Below are 24,954 nucleotides of genomic sequence, written 5' to 3' on the forward strand. Positions count from 1 at the left end.
AGATTGAACAGTAAAAGGAAGGACAGTCAGGAATGAACTTAAGGACCAATTCTACTGTTAAACCTTCGGGAGTAAGACATACTCGTGCGGAAACAAAGTTTTCAAGGAAGACCTACCGTTAATCAAGACAAGAAAAGACCAAGTGGTTGAAAACGACTACCTTGTGAAGACTGAAAAGTTATCAACTGCGTACAAGACTCGACCAACTGAGTTTCTAGTAAGGACAGGAGCAAATCTTTGGGGCAAGGAATCATGTAAGGTCTCCAGATGTTGACTTTGGTAAAACTTCAGTTTACGAAAAAGTTCTACCGTTTGCGTTTGGATTAAGGTTGGAGTCGAATCTCTAAAAAGATTAAGGAAGTTTGCTACGAGTTTCGTTTCTGATGCAATGATGAAGACCGATAAGGGAAGCAAGTCAACTCACAGTTGTCTAGTCCGTGTGAGTCTCGCTCGGCTGTAACAAGGTTGAAGAAGAAACCAGCGTTTGAAGAAGGGTTTGGGATGAAGATGTTTGCGATCTCAGCGTATGAAGAGGGCCCGATATAGATCTTAGCATTAGAACGCGTCAGAATCGCGGTAAAGCACCTTCAGTTCGTCAAAAGTGCAGTGATCGAAGCGTCAAGTTGAAGAAGTTGCCTGAAGCCGAGAATCCTTAACCCTCTTTAAGTCGTTATCCTCCCCTTTCCTTGTCAAACCAAATGTCTCTTCCCGAGAAATCCTTCCTATCTCTTCGAATCTCGTTCTTGTTTCCATCCTAATTTGGCTCTGCACAAGGTGACAACCTCGTTTTCCTAAGTTGTAACCTTGAAAATCTTTGTTTCCTTTCTAATCTATGCTATCTTTAAGCCTAAACCTAGTGCCTTTTGTTTGGAAACCCTTTCAATCCTTGTTCTTGATTCTTCACTTCAAACGATTTTGTGCAAGAGAGCAACCTTATTTCCTAAGTTGCAACTTTGAGGACTTTGATTTTAATCCTAATTAACGTCGTCCTCAAGTTCGGAACCTAAACTCTCATCCTCTTTACCTTTCCAACCATCGTGTCCTTGAGTTTAATATCTAAACCTTTCATCCTTTCCAACCTTTCGAACTAAATCTTTTCCAAAACCTAGAGTATATATATGTATATATATTCCCGTAAAATATTTTCTCTAAATACTATCATATTTTTGTCACTCTTATCCCCAAAATGATTTTCCAACTTCGGGGACGAAGCTTCTTTTAAGGGGGTGAGGATGTGACACCCCGTATTTCCCTAAAAATAAATTATAGTCCCGATATTAAATATTTTAATAAAAATATTTATATAGCTATTGAATTTAAAATGGGCTTGGGTTTATTTATTAAATAAACTAGTAGTTATTTTTGTAACCAAAATATCCTAAGCCCAAAGTGATTTTAAGCCTACCTAGTGTTATAAACCCATATGAATATATATATGTGATATATTGTGAGTCCAATATTAAGCCCAAGTATAGTTATTTTCATATGGAGTCTTGAACCATGATGAACCCAAAGACTTAATCAAACTCTAGCCCAATCCAACCTACAAATAGGAGCCTACCCTAAATAGAAACCTAGCTATCTATATCTATAGTATACATATGTGTATATGTTGTAGATACCAGCGCAATACAGCCCCTTCACTCAACCAAACAATTCCCGATCCCTTTCCTCTCTTAGCTCAAGCCTTGCCTCAAACCTACACCTCCCTTCCTTTCTCTCTGGTCGGTAGAACAAGCAGCGGAATGGCGATGATGGCTTATTTCTCCAACGACGCAGCAGGTCAACTCCTTCCTCGACAATGCCTGGTTCCGGCAGTGCGTGACTGTCAAAGATGAAGCTTGGGAGCATGACGGCAGTGGCTGACTTCCCATGGAGCAGTCCGGCGCTTCGGGTGAATCAGAACAGGGCATACGGCAGTGGCAAGGGCATCCTCGACGCCACCCTTCTCTCCTCCGGCGAGCGTCTTGCAGTAGCGGCATCGACAAGCAAGTTCCTGGCAGTGGTCTCTTCCTCCGGCATAGTGGATGTTCTCCGGGGTCGATGAGTGTGCAACGTCTAAGCTCGGCTTGGCAGGGCGTGGTGCCGGCGGGTGGTGGAGACTCCCGTGTTCCACCCACAGTCTCTTGAAGCAGTGAAGATCGAAGAAGACGTTGGTGAGCCTCTGGTTCCTTTTGGTTGTTGTTGTTTGGTTTAGTACTAATTAGTTTGTTGTTGGTTAAGTTAATAAGTGGATAATTATCGTAGTGGTAAGGGGTGTTTTAGTGTTGGGTGTTGGTTAGGGTTCGAATCCCTCTATTAGTTTTATTATTAGTTCTAATCCCTTAAGCTTGGATACGAGTTGTTTTATTAGTACGTTAATGTTGTGATTAGTGTAACAATAGGATGTTTAGCCTATATGGGTAGATTTGTGGGTAATTTAGGGAGGAACTAGAATTCAAATCCTTTTATGAGCTTAATTACTTTTAATTAGTATTTTTGTTAATAGTTGGAGATCCGGTTTAATCCACAGGTTCCCGGTAGCTTGGCTTTGTGAGTTTAGCCTAAGTGGTGTTGTTTTTGGATGTTAAGCGAATTAGGTAACCCATGCTTTACAAAATCTATTTTATTTACCTATATGATGATTTCTTGGATTCTAAATATGATTTTGCTATGAAATGTGAGTGTTGATGCATTGTCTTGTGAAAATGCATATCTAGAGCTTGTTATTAGGGTTCTTGTATGCCATTGCTTGGCTATTCCTTTGATTCAAGTCATATTGTTGTATTTTGTGAGATTTTGGGTGCTTTGGACTTGAATTTTAGTTTGGTGTTGAAAATCCCCGAAGGGATTATTTTGGTATAGGGTATGTAACCGCCGGCGGAACGGTGGGTAGGGGTCCACCCGCGGAGTACGCTTGGTGTAGGAAGTGGTTCCTGCGGGCGAAACCACTGGTGGGGGTCCACCCGTGGCCCCACCCGCGGGTACAAGGTTGTGAATATTTGGGGATTGGTTCCCTGTGATTCTTTTGACTCGGTAATTGATGTTTTGACATCCCGATGTTCTTTTGTTGGGCTATTTGAGTGTCTTCTTGATGTTTCGTATGTCTAGAACTATATGGTAGGAATCCATGTAGGTTTTGGTGTCTTGAATCATGCTAAGTGTTCAACATTGTGATTCGTTGAACCGTGATGAGTCTTGTACGTTCTTCGGAACTATGTTTTGTTTACTCGTTTGATAGGCATGCTAGTTTGATGTTGAAATGCTAGCGTGTGTGGTTTGTTATTTCCTATTGTGGATGATAATTTTTGTTGATCATCGTTGTTGTCGGATTGTGATCCTTCCTTGATTGACTACGGTTTCATATCTTTGTTGTGATCCATTGATTGATTCCTATGATGATTGTGTGTGTTGGTTGTACCTCGATTGCACGATTTATGGTATGGGACATTAATCACCAAGGTACAGATGTGGTCCTCGTGGTGGCCATGCATGAGTTTGGTGGTTTGTTATCGTGAGTATAGCTCACACGGTTTGGCGGTTTTGTGATGTGATATTGCAATATACCCTCGTGTACTGTGCGTTCGGCGGTTTTATTTGGCGGTTGTTGGAGGGTGAACGACGGTTCCCAGAGGCAAAAGGTTGGACTTGGAAATATAGGGTGGCTAGTGTAGTTCCCCCAGACTCTTTTAGTTATGTTTTGGGCCTGTGTGCCCCTTATGCTAGACTTTTAGACTGTTGTTGATGATGTTGTTGCCTATGCGTTCACTTAGTGTGGACGTGGCATAACACTCTCCGTTTTCCAGTTTTATATATATAGACTTCCGCTGTGTTTTGCTTATGTTTGTGATTAGAATATCTTGCATGTTTAAGTTTTAAAATGGCATGAAAATCGGGAGTGTTACAATAGATGCATTGACTTAACAACTGAAAAAATCTATATCTGTCGCCATGTCCGTTTTGACGAATATGGTTTCCAATTTTCAGACTTGGCTAAACAGGATCACGCACATGCAGTGCCAACCACAGTCCCATGGTCGACTAGTCCGGTGACAACTCAATTTCCGTCTATTGCCAAACGGCACCGCGAGGTCCAAACACTGGCTCTATAACTCCAACCAGTCTAGTACCCTTGGCTCGAGATCCGCCAACCTAGGCCATTGAAGGGCCGGCCGCATCCCAACCTACCAGAACTCGCACCACCCGGCCCCAGTAGCAAGAACGAGGGCATGTCATGCGGGTGCGGCACATTACTCGGGGCACTGGCGAGGAGTTCCACGCATTAAGTGCCACTACTAACCCAACTTCCAATTCTCATACGGTTGGGCATCCACAGTGGCGGGATTGTAACACCACGTGTTACGATCTCCAAACCCAGAATTAATTATATAATTAATTCCGCCAAAACAGTTAATAGGGAGTTAATTTTCATTAATTGATCAATATGGTCCACAGAGGACCACGTACCCTTGCCTATAATAAAGACCCTAGAGCCTAAATATGTTACTATGGACCTTGGATAAATAGCATATGGACTATAAGATTAGATGCACAAATCCTGAGCCCAAATATATATATATATATATATATATATATATATATATATATATATGTGTGTGTGTGTGTGTGTGTGTGTGTGTGTGTGTGTGTGTGTGTGTGTGTGTGTGTGTGTGTGTGTGTGTGTGTGTGTGTGTGTGTGTGTGTGTGTGTGTGTGTGTGTGTGTGTGTGTGTGTGTGTGTGTGTGTGTGTGTGTGTGTGTGTGTGTGTGTGTGTGTGTGTGTTCTATATGCCCAATAGGTATTATCTAGCCCAAATGATTTTTATCATCTAACCCAAGTCCACCTAGGAGACCTAATCCCACTAAAAATAATATACACTAGACATGGTTAGGTTAGAACGTTATTATACGCATAGTTGGATTAGGATACATACTATACGTATATATATACATAGTACTAATACCCTGCCCAAACATATACATACGGATACGCATACATAGATACACATACCCCCTCTTCCTCCTCGCCGCACCACCCACCCTCTCCCTCACTCTAAACCCCAACCGAACAACAATAAACCATCAAGCCACCCTTTCTTCCCTTATCTCCAACAATAGAGGAAACGTAACAGCCAAGAAACGGAGCACTCCAGCGGCAACAATCGACGGTAGTCAACTCGAGCAAGTTCGGCGGCTGTAACACCCCAGATTTTCAGGATATTGAAAACTTATAAAATAAAGGTGAAATCTCATTAAATCCCAAAACATAACACAAGAGTATGGGGTGCTATGCCACACCTGAGCTAGAGAACTTAGGTGCACAGGCTAACTAACTAATATCCTCAAATAGTATCAATACTAAACCATGGCACGCAGGCCGAAGGGGAAAAACTATCTACGCTACGTCCAAGCTTCTAGCGCGCTCCAGTGATCTACTCGTCTGTGCCTGAAAGCCAAATATATCTGTTCAGCGAGAGATGCTGGTAACCCACTCCAACGCGTTGAAATACAATACATATAGATATATATATAGATATATGAAAAGTCATTTTGAACATGAGGATATCTCCTACGAACTCTAGCTTTTAAAACAGGGATAGACTCAACAGATAGGGCTAAGCACAGACAGTAGTTATACCGAGCATATACAGTTTACAACAGGCAAGACAGATAAGATAAGCACAATTAATAATCATAACCCAACATATACAATCCCTGGTATAAATCTCATAGTCTCATCCCCAAGATACTCATAACAACAACTCATCCATTCTTCATCACATAGCACACTTTGTTGGCGCCACAGGACCAATCGCATGCCCATACATGAGGGTCAGCGCATATAGCTCTGACACGGCCCCGCAGCACCCTGCCTCGTCTCACAGCACGGAGGGGTCGATCGCAACCGACCGATGAGCCGCAGCTCTATATAATATTTATATACCTAACCGGTCTCTACCAGCCTGGTTAACAGTTGGGATGGTTCTCAACACATTCAACTGCCCGTATAGTGGACCTCTGTCCTATATAATATTTATATACCTGACCGGTCTCTACCGGCCTGGTTAACAGTTGGGATGGTTCTCAACCAATTCAACTGCCCGTATAGTGGATCTTAGTCCTATATAATATTTATATACCTGACCGGCCTCTACCATCCTGGTTAACAGCCGGTATGGTTCTCAGCCCACCCGACTGCCCGTATAGCCCGATTGATCTCAACCAACTCGGGGTAACATGCACACATAACACATAGCAAGCACATGCAACTCACATTAACACATTGGGAAGGGGGAGAAAACGTATAACAAAACCTATGCGTGATCCTTCACATACTAAGAATAGTCCTAAGGGTTCATACATCCTTCACCTAGGTCAAGGGGATACCAATTCAACTAGCATGCAATATATATAAGACTCATACGACCTACGAACGGTACCCGAAAATCAACTAGACATAGGCACAATAGACGGAGTCCGTTGGGACACCACGGGGGTCGGGGGAACATCAAACGGGGAAGCCAAAATCCACAATTGGAGTGCAAACCAGCGGGTAGCCGGTGGGTGAGGGTTCACCCGCCGGCGGCAGCCATTCCGGGCAGCGGGTGCTCGGCGGGCAGCTGCCCGCCCGCCAGCTGCCCGCTGCCGGCGTTGCTCAAGGAGGCCGCGGGTAGGTGGCGGGTCCCCTACCCCCACCTACCCCCCACTGACTCTTTTCATCAAGAACGCCCCGGGAACCTTTGTGGAACCCGAAACCATGCTTAGACACTTTCAAACGCAATTGATAACACACGTAGATAATTAACGGATCAAAACCAGGAAACAAACGGCACATAACCTATCATGCTTTTCTAAACATAATAAACACCCAATCATGTGAATTCCCACCCAATATACCAAGAATAATTCCATACGATTCAACCTAGGGTTCTAATCAATTTTAAATCAACAAGGTCACGATTCATCTTCTAATATCAAGATTCGGTAAGAATATTATATAAACATCAGGAACATCCTACAATCATCAAGAACATCATATAGTCATCAAGAACGTCATATAATCATCAAGAACACCATAATTATCAGGAACCTTTCATCATCAAGATCACCCATGGAATTATCCCATCAATCATCAATAATAACACAAATCATCAATACACAATAATATGGGGAAATCCTAAGAGGGGAATCATAGCTATGAAAATAGGTTTTGTTGAGACATGGGTTACCTCTTAGCCTTAATTAATTCCTTGGCTATGAAGGGTCTTTCTTTAAGCTTTCTTGCTTTCTTGATTTCTTCTAAGGGAATTCTTGGAGCTCTTTGGGGTGGTGAGTCGTTTATTGTGGTGAAAGGTCTAGGTGACTCCTATATCCCTATTTATATATTTAAGACTCCTGATTAGGGTCTGAATGGTATGGGTTTACTAATTCTATTCCTTACAGGACTAAGGGCTTATTTTAGGGATAAGGGTCCATGGTCCATAGTGGACCATATTAATTAATTAAAGGGAATCCTAATCGTAGTCTGAATAGTAAAAGGCCTACTTCCTTTATTCCTAATAGATAACTAGGTCTAGGATTCCTAATTAGAATCTGAATAGTAGAGGGTTTACTTTCTTTATTCCTAATAGGCTTAGGGCTCTAATTTAGGCAAGGGTCCACGGTTCATGGTGGACCTTATTAATTAAATAAAGGAAACCTAACCGAATTAAATCATATTTAATTAATTAACGGGATTAATTAAATAATTAATCCGGGATTGAAGGCCGTAACACGGGGTGTTACACTCTCCCCCCCTTACGAGAAGCTTCGTCCCCGAAGCTTGGAAATCATTGCGGGGGTAACGAGTCCAAAGTAGTACGGTGGTCCTATAGCGGAAGCATTCTACGGGGAAACTGTATAATTGTATGTTTATGTGTGCTGGGTTTTTGGGAACGATTAGGTTTAAAGGGCGAAGAGAGTGGGTTTCAAACCTGAGGACAAAGTGAATTTTGGAATTAGGATCAAAGTTTTCAAGGTTGCAACTTAGGGTGTGAGGTTGCCACCTTGTATGGAATCGTTAAAATAGGGGATCAAGAGTGTGGTTGAAGGGTAGAAAGGGTTTTGAAATAAGGAGGGGGGGCCGATTTTCCGATGGGGGGAAGGGAATTCGGCTAGGATGGGTTAAGGGTTCTCGATCTTCAAGTGACTATTCTGGTTTGATGCTTTGATCACGACGTATTGACGAACTGATGATCCTTCTTCCTTGGTGTTGGCACTTGCTTGACTTTAAGATCCTTGTTAGACCTTGCTTCCCAGGCTAAGGTTTCATCCTTCTCCCCTATCTTGAGGGAATCTCCCGTGATGATTTAACACTTACTTCTTTAATGCGTCCAAGTTCTTGACCAAGTTTGGTCAACCAAGCCAATCTCTTAGGGCGCACTTCCCAAATTCTTCCCAAAGTTTCTTGGGAGTCGGTAAACTTTGGGTTAATTTTCCCTTCTTATTGAATTTCATCTCCTCTTTAGTGAATGAAATTCTTAGTAAGACTTCATGTCTTCCCCGAGGTTCGACTAGTTGTGCCTTTTTGTGTTACTTTTAATGGTGAGGGTGTCCTTGCATGCTTTTTTCTTTTTGAAGCGCAGTTGGTTATCTAACCTCGTTGTGGAATGACTCGGTGACTTTACGAGTCATCTCATTTCCTTGTGGGTCCTTAATGACGCTTGAGATCTTGGCACAAATGTGCTTTTTACTTTTTTTTTTTTTGCCTAGCACCACGGACTACGTAGTTCTTGATTCCATACAACTTGTAAGGAGTCCTCTGATTTGCTGGAACGATATCCATGGTTTGATGGAGTCCCGGTCCATCCTTATCATTTTGACTTTTAAGGTCTTTGTGAGTCCTTAGCACGAGTTCCCAACTCGCCTCCTTGGTTTGCACAATCCTTTATGCCAATCATCCCTAGTCGGTTGCATCGTAGAGTCCAACTTCAACCCCACATGTAATGCAATTGGTTGTGCTTTTCCGATGGTGTCTTGCGTGCCAAGGTCTTTTACCGATGACACCATGTTTGGGCGACCCATGGTTCTTTACCCAAGACTCGCGTTCATCCATCGAGGCACACAAGTGCGCCATGAATCAATAAAGTGAGGAGTTAAGAAATCAGCACATTGTACCAGTGGGCGCGAGGTGGGCGGTCGTCCGCCTGCCAAGCTCCTGTCAGGGACCCGTCAAGGTCCCGCCAGGGTCCCGTCCAGGACCCGTTAGGGTCCCATCAAGGTCCCATTGGGGACCCACGGGAAGGTGACTAGGAAGAGTGAATTTCTCCGGGAAAAATCCCAAGAATGCACCGATTCAAGTCCCGACAAGCCCCATGCCCATGTGCACAATAAAAAGGTACCTGAATACATAGGATGACCCATCGTATAGTTTTATTCATCCTTAAGTACGAGTTATAGATGAGTCAAGACTCTCGCATGTTCTTTCCGTTCAGTAGGTCGGGTCCGGTTTCCAATTAGCAACCTCGTCACCTTCACCGGGAAGTTGGTTATAAGCCAACTTTGTCTTTTCCTTTCTAGATTGATGACAAGCCTTCTTGGTTTTTCTTGGAGTTCGGCTTGTCGCTCGTTCTTTGTTCAATCCTTTGGTGACCAAGTGCTTGGTGATGCGTTTCTCTTCCTTGGAATGCATTTGATTGACTGCCCTTTAACGTCGCATGGTGTTTTGGTGATTTTGTGTGTTACATGTACTTCTTACGGTGCCTTAAAACCATCAAGGTCCTTGTTCCAAGGTAAGGCCCTTATTGCCGGGAGGCTCCAGTTTTATGATACTTTCTATGCGTCTGTGTAAATCTTGCATTGCACTCCGTATAGGTAATGCCTCCAAATTTTCAGTGCGAATACGATGGTGGCTAGCTCGAGGTCGCGGGTGGGGTATTTTCTTCGTGAGTTTTGAGGTACCTAGATGCGTATGCTATTACCTTGCCTTTTCGCATTAGCATGCACCCCAACCCCTTTTTGGACGCGTCACTGAAGACCTCGACCCTTCCACCCCGGAGGGGATGGCTAGTACGGGTGCCGTGGTTAACTTATCCTTCAATTCCTGAAAGGCTGCGACGCAGTTGTCGTCCCATTGGAAAGGGGTCTCCTTTTTCATGAGTTTGATGAGAGGTCGGGCTATCTTGGTAAAGTCGAGTACAAACCTCCTGTAGTGGCCAGCCAAGCCCAGGAAGCTTCGGACCTCTGAAAGTGAGTTCGGTGTGGACCATTCCCTAACGGCCTGGGCTTTGGTGGGGTCCACCTTAATTCCTTCTTTGGTTATTACGTGGCCCAGGAAGGTCACGCTGTCTTCCCAGAATTCGCATTTGGAGAACTTAGCGTATAGCTGGTGCTCTCTTAGGGTTTGTAAGGTTAGGCGGAGGTGCCTTTCATGTTCTTCCTTGTTTCGGGAGTAGCCTAGGATGTCGTCAATGAATACAATGACGAAGTCATTCAGGAGGGGTCGGAATACTCGGTTCATGAGGTCCATGAGTATGGCGGGTGCGGAGTGGAGTCGTCCTTGTAGTCGTGCCCCTAGGTACTCTTAGCTGAACCCCCGGTTGTTGCCATAAGTTCTTTGTGGACCTATCAAAGATCAACCTCGTGTCTTGAAGTAGAACGAGGCTATCTCTACGTGGCGTTCCTCTGGGCATTCTCCTAACCCGAGGATTTTGTTGAAGGTTCGGATTCATTCTTCGAGGATTGTGGGATCCTTGACTGTCTTCTTATTGGCGCCATGCTGCTGGTTTTCAGGGTCAATATTTATTGTAATGATGAGTCAGTGTGCTGCACCCTTACCTTGGTGTCGTAAGCGTAGGGGGAGTTCTTTTAGAGAGGTATAAAGTGAGGGGAGGTTATGTGTAGGTTTCACAATCTCACCGCGCGTCCTAAGATTCCTGAATCCTATGTTCCTTAATACCTAGAGTACAAGCCTAATGTCCTAAAGTCCGGTCTTAAGAGTCTTATCCTAGGGTCAAACTTAGGCTCTGATACCAACTGTAACACCCCAGATTTTCAGGATATTTAAAACTTATAAAATAAAGGTGAAATCTCATTAAATCTCAAAACATAACACAAGAGTATGGGGTGCTATGCCACACCTGAGCTAGAGAACTCAGGTGCACAGGCTAACTAACTAATATCCTCAAATAGTATCAATACTAAATCATGGCACACAGGCCGAAGGGGAAAAACTATCTACGCTACGTCCAAGCTTCTAGCGCGCTCCAGTGATCTACTCGTCTGTGCCTGAAAGCCAAATATATCTGTTCAGCGAGAGATGCTGGTAACCCACTCCAACGCGTTGAAATACAATACATATAGATATATATATATATATATATATATATATATATAGATATATGAAAAGTCATTTCGAACATGAGGATATCTCCTACGAACTCTAGCATTTAAAACAGGGATAGACTCAACAGATAGGGCTAAGCACAGACAGCAGTTATACCGAGCATATACAGTTTACAACAGGCAAGACAGATAAGATAAGCACAATTAATAATCATAACCCAACATATACAATCCCTGGTATAAATCTCATAGTCTCATCCCCAAGATACTCATAACAACAACTCATCCATTCTTCATCACATAGCACACTTTGTTGGCGCCACAGGACCAATCGCATGCCCATACATGAGGGTCAGCGCATATAGCTCTGACACGGCCCCGCAGCACCCTGCCTCGTCTCACAGCACGGAGGGGTCGATCGCAACCGACCGATGAGCCGCAGCTCTATATAATATTTATATACCTAACCGGTCTCTACCAGCCTGGTTAACAGTTGGGATGGTTCTCAACCCATTCAACTGCCCGTATAGTGGACCTCTGTCCTATATAATATTTATATACCTGACCGGTCTCTACCAGCCTAGTTAACAGTTGGGATGGTTCTCAACCCATTCAACTGCCCGTATAGTGGATCTTAGTCCTATATAATATTTATATACCTGACCGGTCTCTACCAGCCTGGTTAACAGCCGGTATGGTTCTCAGCCCACCCGACTGCCCGTATAGCCCGATTGATCTCAACCAACTCGGGGTAACATGCACACATAACACATAGTAAGCACATGCAACTCACATTAACACATTGGGAAAGGGGAGAAAACGTATAACAAAACCTATGCGTGATCCTTCACATACTAAGAATAGTCCTAAGGGTTCATACTTCCTGTACCTAGGTCAACGGGATACCAATTCAACTAGCATGCAATATATATAAGACTCATAAGACCTACGAACGGTACCCGAAAATCAACTAGACATAGGCACGATAGACGGAGTCCGTTGGGACACCACGGGGGTCGGGGGAACATCAAACGGGGAAGCCAAAATCCCCAATTGGGGTGCAAACCAGCGGGTAGCCAGTGGGTGAGGGTTCACCCGCCGGCGGCAGCCATTCCGGGCAGCGGGTGCCCGGCGGGCAGCTGCCCGCCCACCGGCTGCCCGCTGCCGGCGTTGCCCAAGGAGGCCGCGGGTAGGTGGCGGGTCCCCTACCCCCCACTGACTCTTTTCATCAAGAACGCCTCGGGAACCTTTGAGGAACCCGAAACCATGCTTAGACACTTTCAAACGCAATTGATAACACACGTAGATAATTAACGGATCAAAACCACGAAACAAACGGCACATAACCTATCATGTTTTTCTAAACATAATAAACACCCAATCATGCGAATTCCCACCCAATATACCAAGAATAATTCCATACGATACAACCTAGGGTTCTAATCAATTTTAAATCAACAAGGTCACGATTCATCTTCTAATATCAAGATTCGGTAAGAATATTATATAAACATCAGGAACATCCTACAATCATCAAGAACATCATATAGTCATCAAGAACGTCATATAATCATCAAGAACACCATAATTATCAGGAACCTTTCATCATCAAGATCACCCATGGAATTATCCCATCAATCATCAATAATAACACAAATCATCAGTACACAATAATATGGGGAAATCCTAAGAGGGGAATCATAGCTATGAAAATAGGTTTTGTTGAGACATGGGTTACCTCTTAGCCTTAATTAATTCCTTGGCTATGAAGGGTCTTTCTTTAAGCTTTCTTGCTTTCTTGATTTCTTCTAGGGGAATTCTTGGAGCTCTTTGGGGTGGTGAGTCGTTTATTGTGGTGAAAGGTCTAGGTGACTCCTATATCCCTATTTATATATTTAAGACTCCTAATTAGGGTCTGAATGGTATGGGTTTACTAATTCTATTCCTTACAGGACTAAGGGCTTATTTTAGGGATAAGGGTCCATGGTCCATAGTGGACCATATTAATTAATTAAAGGGAATCCTAATCGTAGTCTGAATAGTAAAAGGCCTACTTCCTTTATTCCTAATAGATAACTAGGTCTAGGATTCCTAATTAGAATTTGAATAGTAAAGGGTTTACTTTCTTTATTCCTAATAGGCTTAGGGCTCTAATTTAGGCAAGGGTCCACGGTTCATGGTGGACCTTATTAATTAAATAAAGGAAACCTAACCGAATTAAATCATATTTAATTATTATTAACTGGATTAATTAAATAATTAATCCGGGATTGAAGGCCGTAACATGGGGTGTTACAGCGGCGGAATCACGATAACGATCCTCCCCTTCCGGCAACCCTCCTTCCCCCGGCAAGCATGCTAACACGGAGACAGAGGGTGGCCAGCAGGAGATGAGGTCCCCGTGGAGCAGCCGCTGCATCTCGACGAAATAAGATCGAAGAAAGAGGAAGGCGAGTACTCATACTGGGTTCACCGTTCGGGAAAGGATAACTAGATTAATGTTGGGTTCAAGATATCAAGAGGTTGCTTAGCTCGACTGGTAAAGCGAGTGGTTAAGCGCAGGTTTGGCTAGGGTTTGAATCTGGAAGAGAACAATTTAGTTTATTAATCAACCCCTTCCAAGGAGGATTATTGACCAAATAATAATAATTAGGTCCCATTGACGGTGCTTTGGAATGAATAAGCGAATAAGGTAACCCTTTGTGATATTATTATTTAGGAGAGGTTCTTGATAATTATGGTGTTCTTGATGATTATAGGACATTCTTGATAATTATATGGTGTTCTTGATGTTCCTAATCATTATATGAGGTTCTTGATAGTTATATGATATTCCTACCGAATCTTGATTTTGGAAGATGAATTGTGTTCTTGTTGATTTAAAAATAATTAGAACCCTAGGTTATATCATGGAATTCGTATGGTATTATCCTTGGTATATTGGGTGGGAATTCGCATGATTGGGTGTTGATTATGTTAGAAAAGCATGATAGGTTATGTGCCGTATGTTTCTTGATTTTGATCCATTAATTGTCTACGTGTGTTATCAATTGCGTTTGAAAGTGTCTAAGAATGGATTCGGGTTCCACAAAGGTTCCCGGGGCGTTTTTGGTGAAAAAGAGTCAGTGGGGGTAGGGGACCCGCCACCTACCCGCGGCCAAAAAGGGGCAGCTCCGGCAGCGGGCAGCCGACGGGAGGGCAGCTGCCCGCCGGGCACCCGCTGCCCGGAACAGTAACACCGGCGGGTGAACCCCCACCCACCGGCTACCCGCTGAAAATTCCCACACTTTGGGATCCCGACTTCCCCGTTTGATGTTCCCCCGACCCCCGTGGTGTCCTAACGGACCCCTCCTATCGTGCCTATGTCTAGTTTGATGTTCGGGTACCGTTCGTAGGTCGAATGAGTCTTGTATATTGCATACTAGTTGAATTGGTATCCCGTTGACCTAGGTATAAGAAGTATGAACCCTTTAGGAGTATTCTTAGTTGTGGATGACCACGCATAGGTTTCGTTATACATTTCCCCCTTCCCAATGTGTTAATGTGGGTTGCATGTGCTTTATATGTGTTATGTGTGCATGTTACCCCGATTTGGTTGAGATCAATCGGGCTATACGGGCAGTCGGATGGGCTGAGAACCATAGCGGCTGTTAACCAGGCTGGTAAAGACCGGTCAGGTATATAAATATTATATAGGACTGAGGTCCACTATATGGGCAGTTGAATGGGTTGAGAACCATCCCAACTGTTAACCAGGTTGGTAGAGACCGTTCAGGTATATAAATATTATATAGGACTGAGGTCCACTATACGGGCAGTTGAATGGGTTGAGAACCATCCCAACTGTTAACCAGGCTGGTAGAGACCGGTCAGGTATATAAATATTATATAGGACAAAGGTCCACTATATGGGCAGTTGAATGGGTTGAGAACTATCCCAACTGTTAACCAAGCTGGTAAAGACCGGTCAGGTATATAAATATTATATAGAGCTGCTGTTCATTAGTCGGTTGCGATCGACCCCTCCGTATTGTGAGACGGGGCAGGGTGCTGCGGGGCCGTGTCAGAGCTATATGCGCTGACCCTCATGTATGGGCATGCGATTGGTCCTGTGGCGCCAACAAAGTGTGCTATGTGATGAGATGAGAAGGATTGATGTTGTGACTGTTATGGAAACGTGACCATAGGACTCTTGCTAGTAAACTATACATGCTTAATTGTTTTTATTGGTTGTGCTTACCTATAACTGTGCCCTATGTTGACAATTGTATATGCTTGATTATGACTGTTGACTGTGTGTACCCCTATTTGTCGAGTCGGTTCCCTGATTTGAAAGCTAGAGTCTCTTAGGATATATATTCATGCTTCGAAACGACTTTTCGTATAACTATGTATATATCTATATGTATTGTATTTCAACGCGTTAGAGTGGGTTACCAGCATCTCTCGCTGAACAGATATATTTGGCTTTCAGGCACAGAAGAGTTGACACTGGAGCGCGCTAGAATCTTGAAGTGTAGAAGTAGATAGTTTCCCTTTCGGCCTGCGTGCCATAATTATGTATTTACATTATTAAGGATATTAGTTAGTTAGCCTGTGCACCTGAGTTCTCTAGCTCAGGTGTGGCATAGCACCCCGTACTCTTTATATTATATTTTGGGATTTAATGAGATTTCACCTTTATTATATAAGCTTCAAAAGTTTGAAAATTTCGGGGTGTTACAGTTGGTATCAGAGCCTAAGTTTTACCCTAGGATAAGACTCTTAAGACCAGACCTTAGGACATTAGGCTTGAACTCTAGGTATTTAGGAACATAGGATTCAGGAATCTTAGGACGCGCGGTGAGATTGTGAGCCTACCTATCATCACATAAACTTTCCCTCACGTTATCCCTCATTAATTTAAAGAATTTCCCCCTTCGCTTATCACATCAAGGTAAGGGTACAACACACTAACTCTTCATTCCATATACTTACCCTAGAAATTTGTGATACCCTTGCATGCTTTTACCTGCCTTATTGCTTATCACTCTATGATTATCATACTTGCTTACCTGCTTAAGCATATGTTCCTAATTGACTCTAGACCAAGTTAAGAACTGCATATTATTGCTCAATTACTTGATCAGACATGCGTTATTTGGATAACTGCCACTTGATAAAGTATTTTCGGAACTTGCAATTGGTAATTTTATTCGGCTCATAAGAGCTCACTTGTCCTAATCATAATTGACCAATATAGTTAACCCACTAATAGCCGGATAAGTACTTACATTAATTGCGTGAGGGGAGATTTTGGGGAACACATGGGAAGAATGGGGTGTGTGATCCTTGTGATATCTAGTTGAAATCTCCCGTGTTCCTTGTTAGTGTCATAATAATGTGATCCCTTAAGATTTCCCATCCCTTCTATTGTTCACATAAGTAAGGAATTCTTTGGACCTGGAATTATGCATTCTCGGAGCTCTTCCCGAGGTGATTCCTCCTTCGCAATCATGTTCCAGTGGGGCCTTGGCAGGAGGTCGACCGCCCACCCCGCGCCCACTGGTCCGGTATGTTTTCTTGACTTCTCGTTTTATTCACCCATTGTGCCTTGGTGTGTCCCCTTTGATACTTCCTACGTGTTTAACATATAAATAACAATCTAATACTTCAACATGAAAATCGAATTATCTCCCTAATTAACTTGTTCATATGTTACATAGAAATTCTAGAAACTAATTCTATTTCTAGAAATCTAAAACAAGTGGTCAACTAGAAATTATCCTTGGAAAATATATTGCGTCCCCAAACTATCTTGAAACTATCCATCTAGACCTTGGTCCATGTTGCATAATAGACCACAAGCTCCCATACCTTGTTTAGGACCCTGTACCACTAAGATAAGGACCCCCCTAAACAAACATTTTAGGTACATCACTACTATTCTAAATATATTCCCCTAAAACCCCTATCATATATTTATATATCTAAAATATGTAGTAAATCCCAAATACATTCATATGCTACACTTACACCAAATTATTATTATTATTATTATTATTATTATTATTATTATTATTATTATTATTATTATTATTATCATTATCATTATCATTATCATTATCATTATCATTATCATTATCATTATCATTATTACACCCTAATCCTAAATCACCTTGCCTAATCTTAAAAAAATGGTTGCGTCATATACAGTACGTCCCTATGCGCTTAAATCTACATATATGTGTGTGTATAAACTTATGAGCCTATAGAACATCCTCCCCTATTCATACATATTCTTATAAATTGTCACATTATATACAATAAATCCCTAGCCCCCAAACCATACACATGTACCCTAGCTACAATAATCTTACGCACACCTATAAGCTTGCCCTTAGCATATCCTAACCCTGAAATAGCATCCCGTACAAATTACCTCACTATTATATATATACACATTTCCTGGGATAGCCCTAATTCTACATTTTCCCCTCGCACGACCTCCCTGTTACCACTCCTACCTTCCCTAAATAATTGAAAACTTTAAACCGCATCATCGGGTCATCAATTGATTTGGGAATTAGCAACCAAGGGTCTTCAACTCTAAAATTGTTTAGGTATCCCGGCCTTCTAGAGGTAAGATTTATGCCTACCTAAAATCTAATTACCACCCTGATAAAGCTAAGTTTCCTAAAATGCTTGTGTGATTAAATTCTCAAGATAGAACCTCTAGTACTTGTGAACCTAGGCTATTTTACTCGTAACTACTAAAATATTTGTATGCAAATTGCATGGTCCAAACTATAGATGGGAATTTATATTTCTCATGTGCATTACATATCAAATCACATAGCTCACACGTTTACGTTAAAATACACACTTACCCGCATTCATGTATATATACAAAGCATGTTGGGCAAAAACTGTATGTTATAAGACGTCCCACTATGCATACATGCAATATTATTAGTTACAAACAATCTGCATATAAGTGCCAATGTTTGTTATGTGATCACCCACCGTAATCCATGGTATACGAAACAAAGATCCTAATTCTATTCTCTCCCCAGAATTTATTTACCCCATGAAAGCAAGAACCTTCCTCCTAATTACTTATAACCTAATTTCCGCTTTTTGAATAATTATATGTTCTATACAACTTGTGATCCTATATGTTAAGCCATTATAAACGTGTCATGTGTAAAGACTTCTATGTCATGTATTAGTCACCCGTAAAACTTACATATTGGGTGTTGCATATTCGTAATCTCGTTATTTGGTGCGTTCGGCTAGCACAATAGTTAGGCTTAAACCCAGTAAATTTATATGTGCATGTGTATATAATTTCCATATGGTACTTTCCTTATAAACTACTATACTAATTCGGGCTCTTTACCCCAAAACGATTCCTAAGTTTCGGGGACGAAGCTTCTTGTAAGGGGGGCGGGGGGGGGGGGGGGGGATAGGGGAGAGTGTAACACCCCGTGTTACGATCTCCAAACCCAGAATTAATTATATAATTAATTCCGCCAAAACAGTTAATAGGGAGTTAATTTTCATTAATTGATCAATACGGTCCACAGAGGACCACGTACCCTTGCCTATAATAAAGACCCTAGAGCCTAAATATGTTACTATGGACCTTGGATAAATAGCATATGGACTATAAGATTAGATGCACAAATCTTGAGCCCAAATATATATATATATATATATATATATATATATATATATATATATATATATATATATATATATATATATATATATATATATGTTCTATATGCCCAATAGGTATTATCTAGCCCAAATGATTTTTATCATCTAACCCAAGTCCACCTAGGAGACCTAATCCCACTAAAAATAATATACACTAGACATGGTTAGGTTAGAACGTTATTATACGCATAGTTGGATTAGGATACATACTATACGTATATATATACATAGTACTAATACCCTGCCCAAACATATACATACGGATACGCATACATAGATACACATACCCCCTCTTCCTCCTCGCCGCACCACCCACCCTCTCCCTCGCTCTAAACCCCAACCGAACAACAATAAACCATCAAGCCACCCTTCCTTCCCTTATCTCCAACAATAGAGGAAACGTAACAGCCAAGAAACGGAGCACTCCAGCGGCAACAATTGACGGTAGTCAACTCGAGCAAGTTCGGCGGCGGAATCACGACAACGATCCTCCCCATCCGGCAACCCTCCTTCCCCCGGCAAGCACGCTAGCACGGAGACAGAGGGTGGCCAGCAGGAGATGAGGTCCCCGTGGAGTAGCCGCTGCATCTCGACGAAATAAGATCGAAGAAAGAGGAAGGCGAGTACTCATACTGGGTTCACCGTTCGGGAAAGGATAACTAGATTAATGTTGGGTTCAAAACACCAAGAGGGTGCTTAGCTTGGTTGGCAAAGCGAGTGGTTAAGCGCAGGTTTGGCTAGGGTTCAAATTTGCAAGGGAGCAATTTAGTTTATTAATCAACCCTTTCTAAGGAGGATTATTGACCAAATAATAATAATTAGGGAGAGAGGTTGACCTAATAATAATTAGGGAACCATTATATGGTGTTCTTGATGTTCCTAACGATTATATGAGGTTCTTGATAGTTATATGATAGAGGAAATTACATTTTGGATCCTGTAACTATTGTGGTCTTATTAATTTGAGTACTTGACTTTTAAAACTAACAATTTAGTCCCGTAACTATGTAATTTTTAACACATTTAGTCCTCCAACCAAATCGCCGGCCAAATGTTGCCGGAAAAATGCAATTCCTTTAAAATTGTTTATTTATGGGGGTGAATCCGTCATTTTAAGTGTAAAAAAAAAACAAAAATAAAAACAAAAAAAATGGGGAAATGGGGGTTCTGTCAACGATGGCCGGCGTTTTTGATGTTATCACTATCATTATGCCATTGTTGATGTTATCACTAAATCACTATCATTATGCTTAAAGCATCCACCATAACGACGTCGCCGGATCCGCCACCTCCCGCTTATGCCATTATAATATTCACTATTAATTTTTTTCAAAGTTTAAATCAAATAATGCTCAATCCAGTGTTTGTTGATAGGTGAATGTCAAAGGGGAATTTCATGGTGGGGCAGGTGAGGATTTTGAAATGCAGTGAATGGTTGGGTGATACGGCGCCGTTGAAGAAGATCGGGGAGAAGGTTGAGCCCAACGGAAGTGTAGAAAGAGTGGAGAGTGAGTCGGTGTTCGTACACCGATCCGGAACGACGCCGAAAAAGTTGAACATCGCCGACTTTTATGCCGGGTCGTCGGCCTACGATTCCTCCCCTCCGCCAAGCTCCCTGCCCGTCCCAGGATTCTTCAAGAAGAAAACCATCCTTGTTGAGAACAACTACGCAACCGAAGAAAATGGTCTGTAAATGGTCACTTGCGATGCTATTAGTGCACCTGTGAAGATGATTTTTCTCATAATTAGCTGCAGTCCCTGACCAGATAACCTTTTCTCTTTTTTTTTTTAACTAAAAATGACGATTATACCCCCATGAATAAACAATTTTAAAGGAATTACGTTTTTTCGGCAACATTTGGCCGGTGATTTGACCGAGAGGACCAAATGTGTTAAAAATTACATAGTTATGGGACAAAATTGTTAATTTTTAAAGTCAAGTACTCAAATTAACAAGACCACAATAGTCACACGACCAAAAATGTAATTTACTCTTATATGATATTCCTACCGAATCTTGATTTTGGAAGATGAATTGTGTTCTTGTTGATTTAAAAATAATTAGAACCCTAGGTTATATCGTGGAATTCGTATGGTATTATCCTTGGTATATTGGATGGGAATTCGCATTATTGGGTGTTGATTATGTTTAGAAAAGCATGATAGGTTATGTGCCGTATGTTTCTTGATTTTGATCCATTAATTGTCTACGTGTGTTATCAATTGCGTTTGAAAGTGTCTAGGCATGGTTTCGGGTTCCACAAAGGTTCCCGGGGCGTTTTTGGTGAAAAAGAGTCAGTGGGGGATAGGTGGGGGTAGGGGACCCGCCACCTACCCGCGGCCAAAAAGGGGCAGCTCCGGCAGCGGGCAGCCGGCGGGAGGGCAGCTGCCCGCCGGGCACCCGCTGCCCGGAACAGTAACACCGGCGGGCAGCCAGCGGGTGAACCCCCACCCACCGGCTACCTGCTGGAAATTCCCACACTTTGGGATCCCGGCTTCCCCGTTTGATGTTCCCCCGACCCCCGTGGTGTCCTAACGGACCCCTCCTATCGTGCCTATGTCTAGTTTCATGTTCGGGTACCGTTCGTAGGTCGAATGAGTCTTGTATATTGCATACTAGTTGAATTGGTATCTCGTTGACCTAGGTATAAGAAGTATGAACCCCTTAGGAGTATTCTTAGTTGTGGATGACCACACATAGGTATCGTTATATGTTTCCCCCTTCCCAATGTGTTAATGTGGGTTGCATGTGCTTTATATGTGTTATGTGTGCATGTTACCCCGATTTGGTTGAGATCAATCGGGCTAAACGGACAGTCGGATGGGCTGAGAACCATAGCGGCTGTTAACCAGGCTGGTAAAGACCGGTCAGGTATATAAATATTATATAGGACTGAGATCCACTATACGGGCAGTTGAATGGGTTGAGAACCATCCCAACTGTTAACCAGGCTGGTAGAGACCGTTCAGGTATATAAATATTATATAGGACTGAGGTCCACTATACAGGCAGTTGAATGGGTTGAGAACCATCCCAACTGTTAACCAGGCTGGTAGAGACCGGTCAGGTATATAAATATTATATAGGACAAAGGTCCACTATACGGGCAGTTGAATGGGTTGAGAACCATCCCAACTGTTAACTAGGTTGGTAAAGACCGGTCAGGTATATAAATATTATATAGAGCTGCAGTTCATTGGTCGGTTGCGATTGACCCCTCCGTATTGTGAGACGGGGCAGGGTGCTGCAGGGCCGTGTCAGAGCTATATGCGCTAACCCTCATGTATGGGCATGCGATTGGTCTTGTGGCGCCAACAAAGTGTGCTATGTGATGAGATGAGAAGGATTGATGTTGTGACTGTTATAGAAACGTGACCATAGGACTCTTACTAGTAAACTATACATGCTTAATTGTGATTATTGGTTGTGCTTACCTATAACTGTGCCCTATGTTGAGAATTGTATATGCTTGATTATGACTGTTGACTGTGTGTACCCATATTTGTCGAGTCGGTTCCCTGATTTGAAAGCTAGAGTCTCTTAGGATATATCTTCATGCTTCGAAACGACTTTTTGTATAACTATGTATATATCTATATGTATTGTATTTCAACGTGTTGGAGTGAGTTACCAGCATCTCTCGCTGAACAGATATATTTGGCGTTCAGGCACAGAAGAGTAGACACTGGAGCGCGCTAGAATCTTGAAGTGTAGAAGTAGATAGCTTCCCTTTCGGCCTGCGTGCCATGATTATGTATTTACATTATTAAGGATATTAGTTAGTTAGCCTGTGCACCTGAGTTCTCTAGCTCAGGTGTGACATAGCACCCCGTACTCTTTATATTATGTTTTGGGATTTAATGAGATTTCACCTTTATTATATAAGCTTCAAAAGTTTGAAAATTTCGGGGTGTTACAGGGATGCCATAGATCAAGAGTTTAATGCACTCCTACATAACAGTACTTGGCGTCTTGTTCCCGCTGAGCCTCACATGAATGGCATGGGCTGCAAGTGGGTGTTTTGCACCAAACGCACTGCCGATGGCTCAAATGAACAGCATAAGGCTCGTCTTGTCACCAAAGGGTTCAGTCAGGTCGCAGGCGAGGACTTCTTTGACACCTTCAGCCCGGTTGTCAAACCGACTACAATCTAGTTATTGTTTTCTCTAGCAGTGTCAAATCACTGGACGCTGCGACAGCTAGATGTTCACAATGCCTTCTTAAATGGGCACTTAGCAAAAACAGTCTATATGAAACAACCGCCAAGTTATGAAGACCCCACGCATCCTGATAATGTGTGTCATTTGCAACGCTCATTATATGGCCTCAAACAAGCTCTACGGCCTTGGTTCAAGAGGCTGCATGACTTTCTACTTTTTACAGGTTTTTCTCCGTCCAAAACAGATGTCTCGCTCTTTCACTACTCTGCTGCATCGTCTCGGGTTTTCTTACTGGTGTATGTAGACGACATTATCATGATGGGGAATGATTCCACACTCATCACTACTCTACTACACGGCCTGTCTTCCACATTCAAGATACGGGACCTTGGGACTCCTGGGTTCTTTTTCGGCATTGAAACACTTAAGATAGACTCTAGGCTGATGCTCTCACAACGACGTTACATGGACGACATTCTAACTCGCGTCAGCATGTCTGATTGTAAACCAGTATCGACCCCAGCTGCTGTGACGCAAGGTTGTCTCTCCTGATGAACAACCATTTGATAACCCTACTCAGTACCATCGCATAGTGGGCACTCTTCAATAATTAACCATTACTAGGCCAGATCTGTCTTATTCTGTTTACCGCTTATGCCAGTTCATGCACTCTCCGACTACCAATCATTGGGGCCTACTAAAGCGAGTCTTACGATACATCAAGGGCACTCTCGACCACAGGCTGCGCCTGTCAGTCTCCGTTTCCTCAGCCATTCATGCCTTTTCTAACTCTGATTGGGCTGGTTGTCCCCTAGATAGGAAGAGCACGAGTGGTTATGCTGTGTTCTTGGGTTCCAATCTCATCTCTTGGCTCTCCAGGAAGCAGCGCACTGTGGCACGATCATCAACTAAAGCCGAGTACAAAGCCCTAGCTGATGTCTCCGCAAAAGTTACTTGGGTGGTTTCGTTGCTCCAGGAACTGGGTCTCCATTCCGGTGAAGCTTATACTCTTTGGTGTGACAATCTTAGGGCCGTTTATCTCTGCGCCAATCCAGTTTTTCATGCCAGGACCAAACACGTTGAAATTGATTTTCACTTTGTTCGAGACAAGGTGGCTTCTGGGGATCTGGTGCTTAACTTTGTGTCTACTAAAGATCAGCTGGCGGACATCTTCACCAAGCCATTACCGGGACCGAGGTTTGCAACTCTACGTGACAATCTCAATGTGGTAACACATCACCCTTGTGCTTGAGGGGGTGTGTTAGTAATATTACTGTATTATTATTAGTCTGTATAGTATTATTGTATCTTATAATAAGGTTGTAAATAGGTTCGTATTCTATGGCTATCCTATTATGTAGGAATACTTTACGTAGAAGTGTTTAGCTTTAGTATTGTAATCTCGATCGTTTTGCAACTGAATACTGAATTCACTATCTCATCCACCTGTACCTGTGACTTGGATTTTGGTGACTGTGAAAGTGTTTCTCTTTTCGAGACACCCATTCAGGGTGTCGCTGAAAGGGGAGGAATATTTTTTTATATATAGACTTTTCGAGACACCTGCAGCGCTGCAGGTGTCTCAAAAAGTCTTTTAATTTTTTTTATTCATTTATTTCCACGACAACCACTCATAAGTGGGTTTCGCGGAAAACTATCATTTTTCAATATATATATATATATATATATATATTCATTTTTATAAGTATTTTTGACTGTATTTCATATTTAGAACACTGTTAGGTGTATGTTTTGATGTTTGTTTCGGACGCCTAAATGGCTAGACATT

At 42.5% G+C, this 24,954-nt stretch overlaps 1 protein-coding gene across 1 annotated transcript; it reads left to right on the plus strand.

Moving 5' to 3' along the window:
• The first annotated feature begins 1,834 nt into the window (after positions 1 to 1,834).
• LOC109183790 (uncharacterized mitochondrial protein AtMg00810-like) lies at positions 1,835 to 24,417 on the plus strand. The gene is made up of 3 exons (XM_019333853.1): positions 1,835 to 2,039; positions 23,389 to 23,703; positions 23,795 to 24,417. Exons 1-3 carry the CDS (start codon positions 1,835 to 1,837, stop codon positions 24,415 to 24,417), a joined length of 1,143 nt encoding a protein of 380 aa, XP_019189398.1.
• Positions 24,418 to 24,954: the final 537 nt, after the last annotated feature.

Source organism: Ipomoea nil, unplaced genomic scaffold, assembly GCF_001879475.1.
Source record: "Ipomoea nil cultivar Tokyo-kokei standard unplaced genomic scaffold, Asagao_1.1 scaffold1179, whole genome shotgun sequence".
Classification (NCBI taxonomy): domain Eukaryota; kingdom Viridiplantae; phylum Streptophyta; class Magnoliopsida; order Solanales; family Convolvulaceae; genus Ipomoea; species Ipomoea nil.

Coding starts and splice junctions, on each gene's coding strand:
- LOC109183790 (XM_019333853.1), top strand. CDS start 1,835: ATGAAGCTTGGGAGCATGACGGCAGTGGCTGACTTCCCATGGAGCAGT. Junction 2,040..23,388: donor CATAGTGGATGTTCTCCGGG/GTCGATGAGTGT, acceptor TACTTTTTACAG/GTTTTTCTCCGTCCAAAACA. Junction 23,704..23,794: donor CCCAGCTGCTGTGACGCAAG/GTTGTCTCTCCT, acceptor TTACTAGGCCAG/ATCTGTCTTATTCTGTTTAC.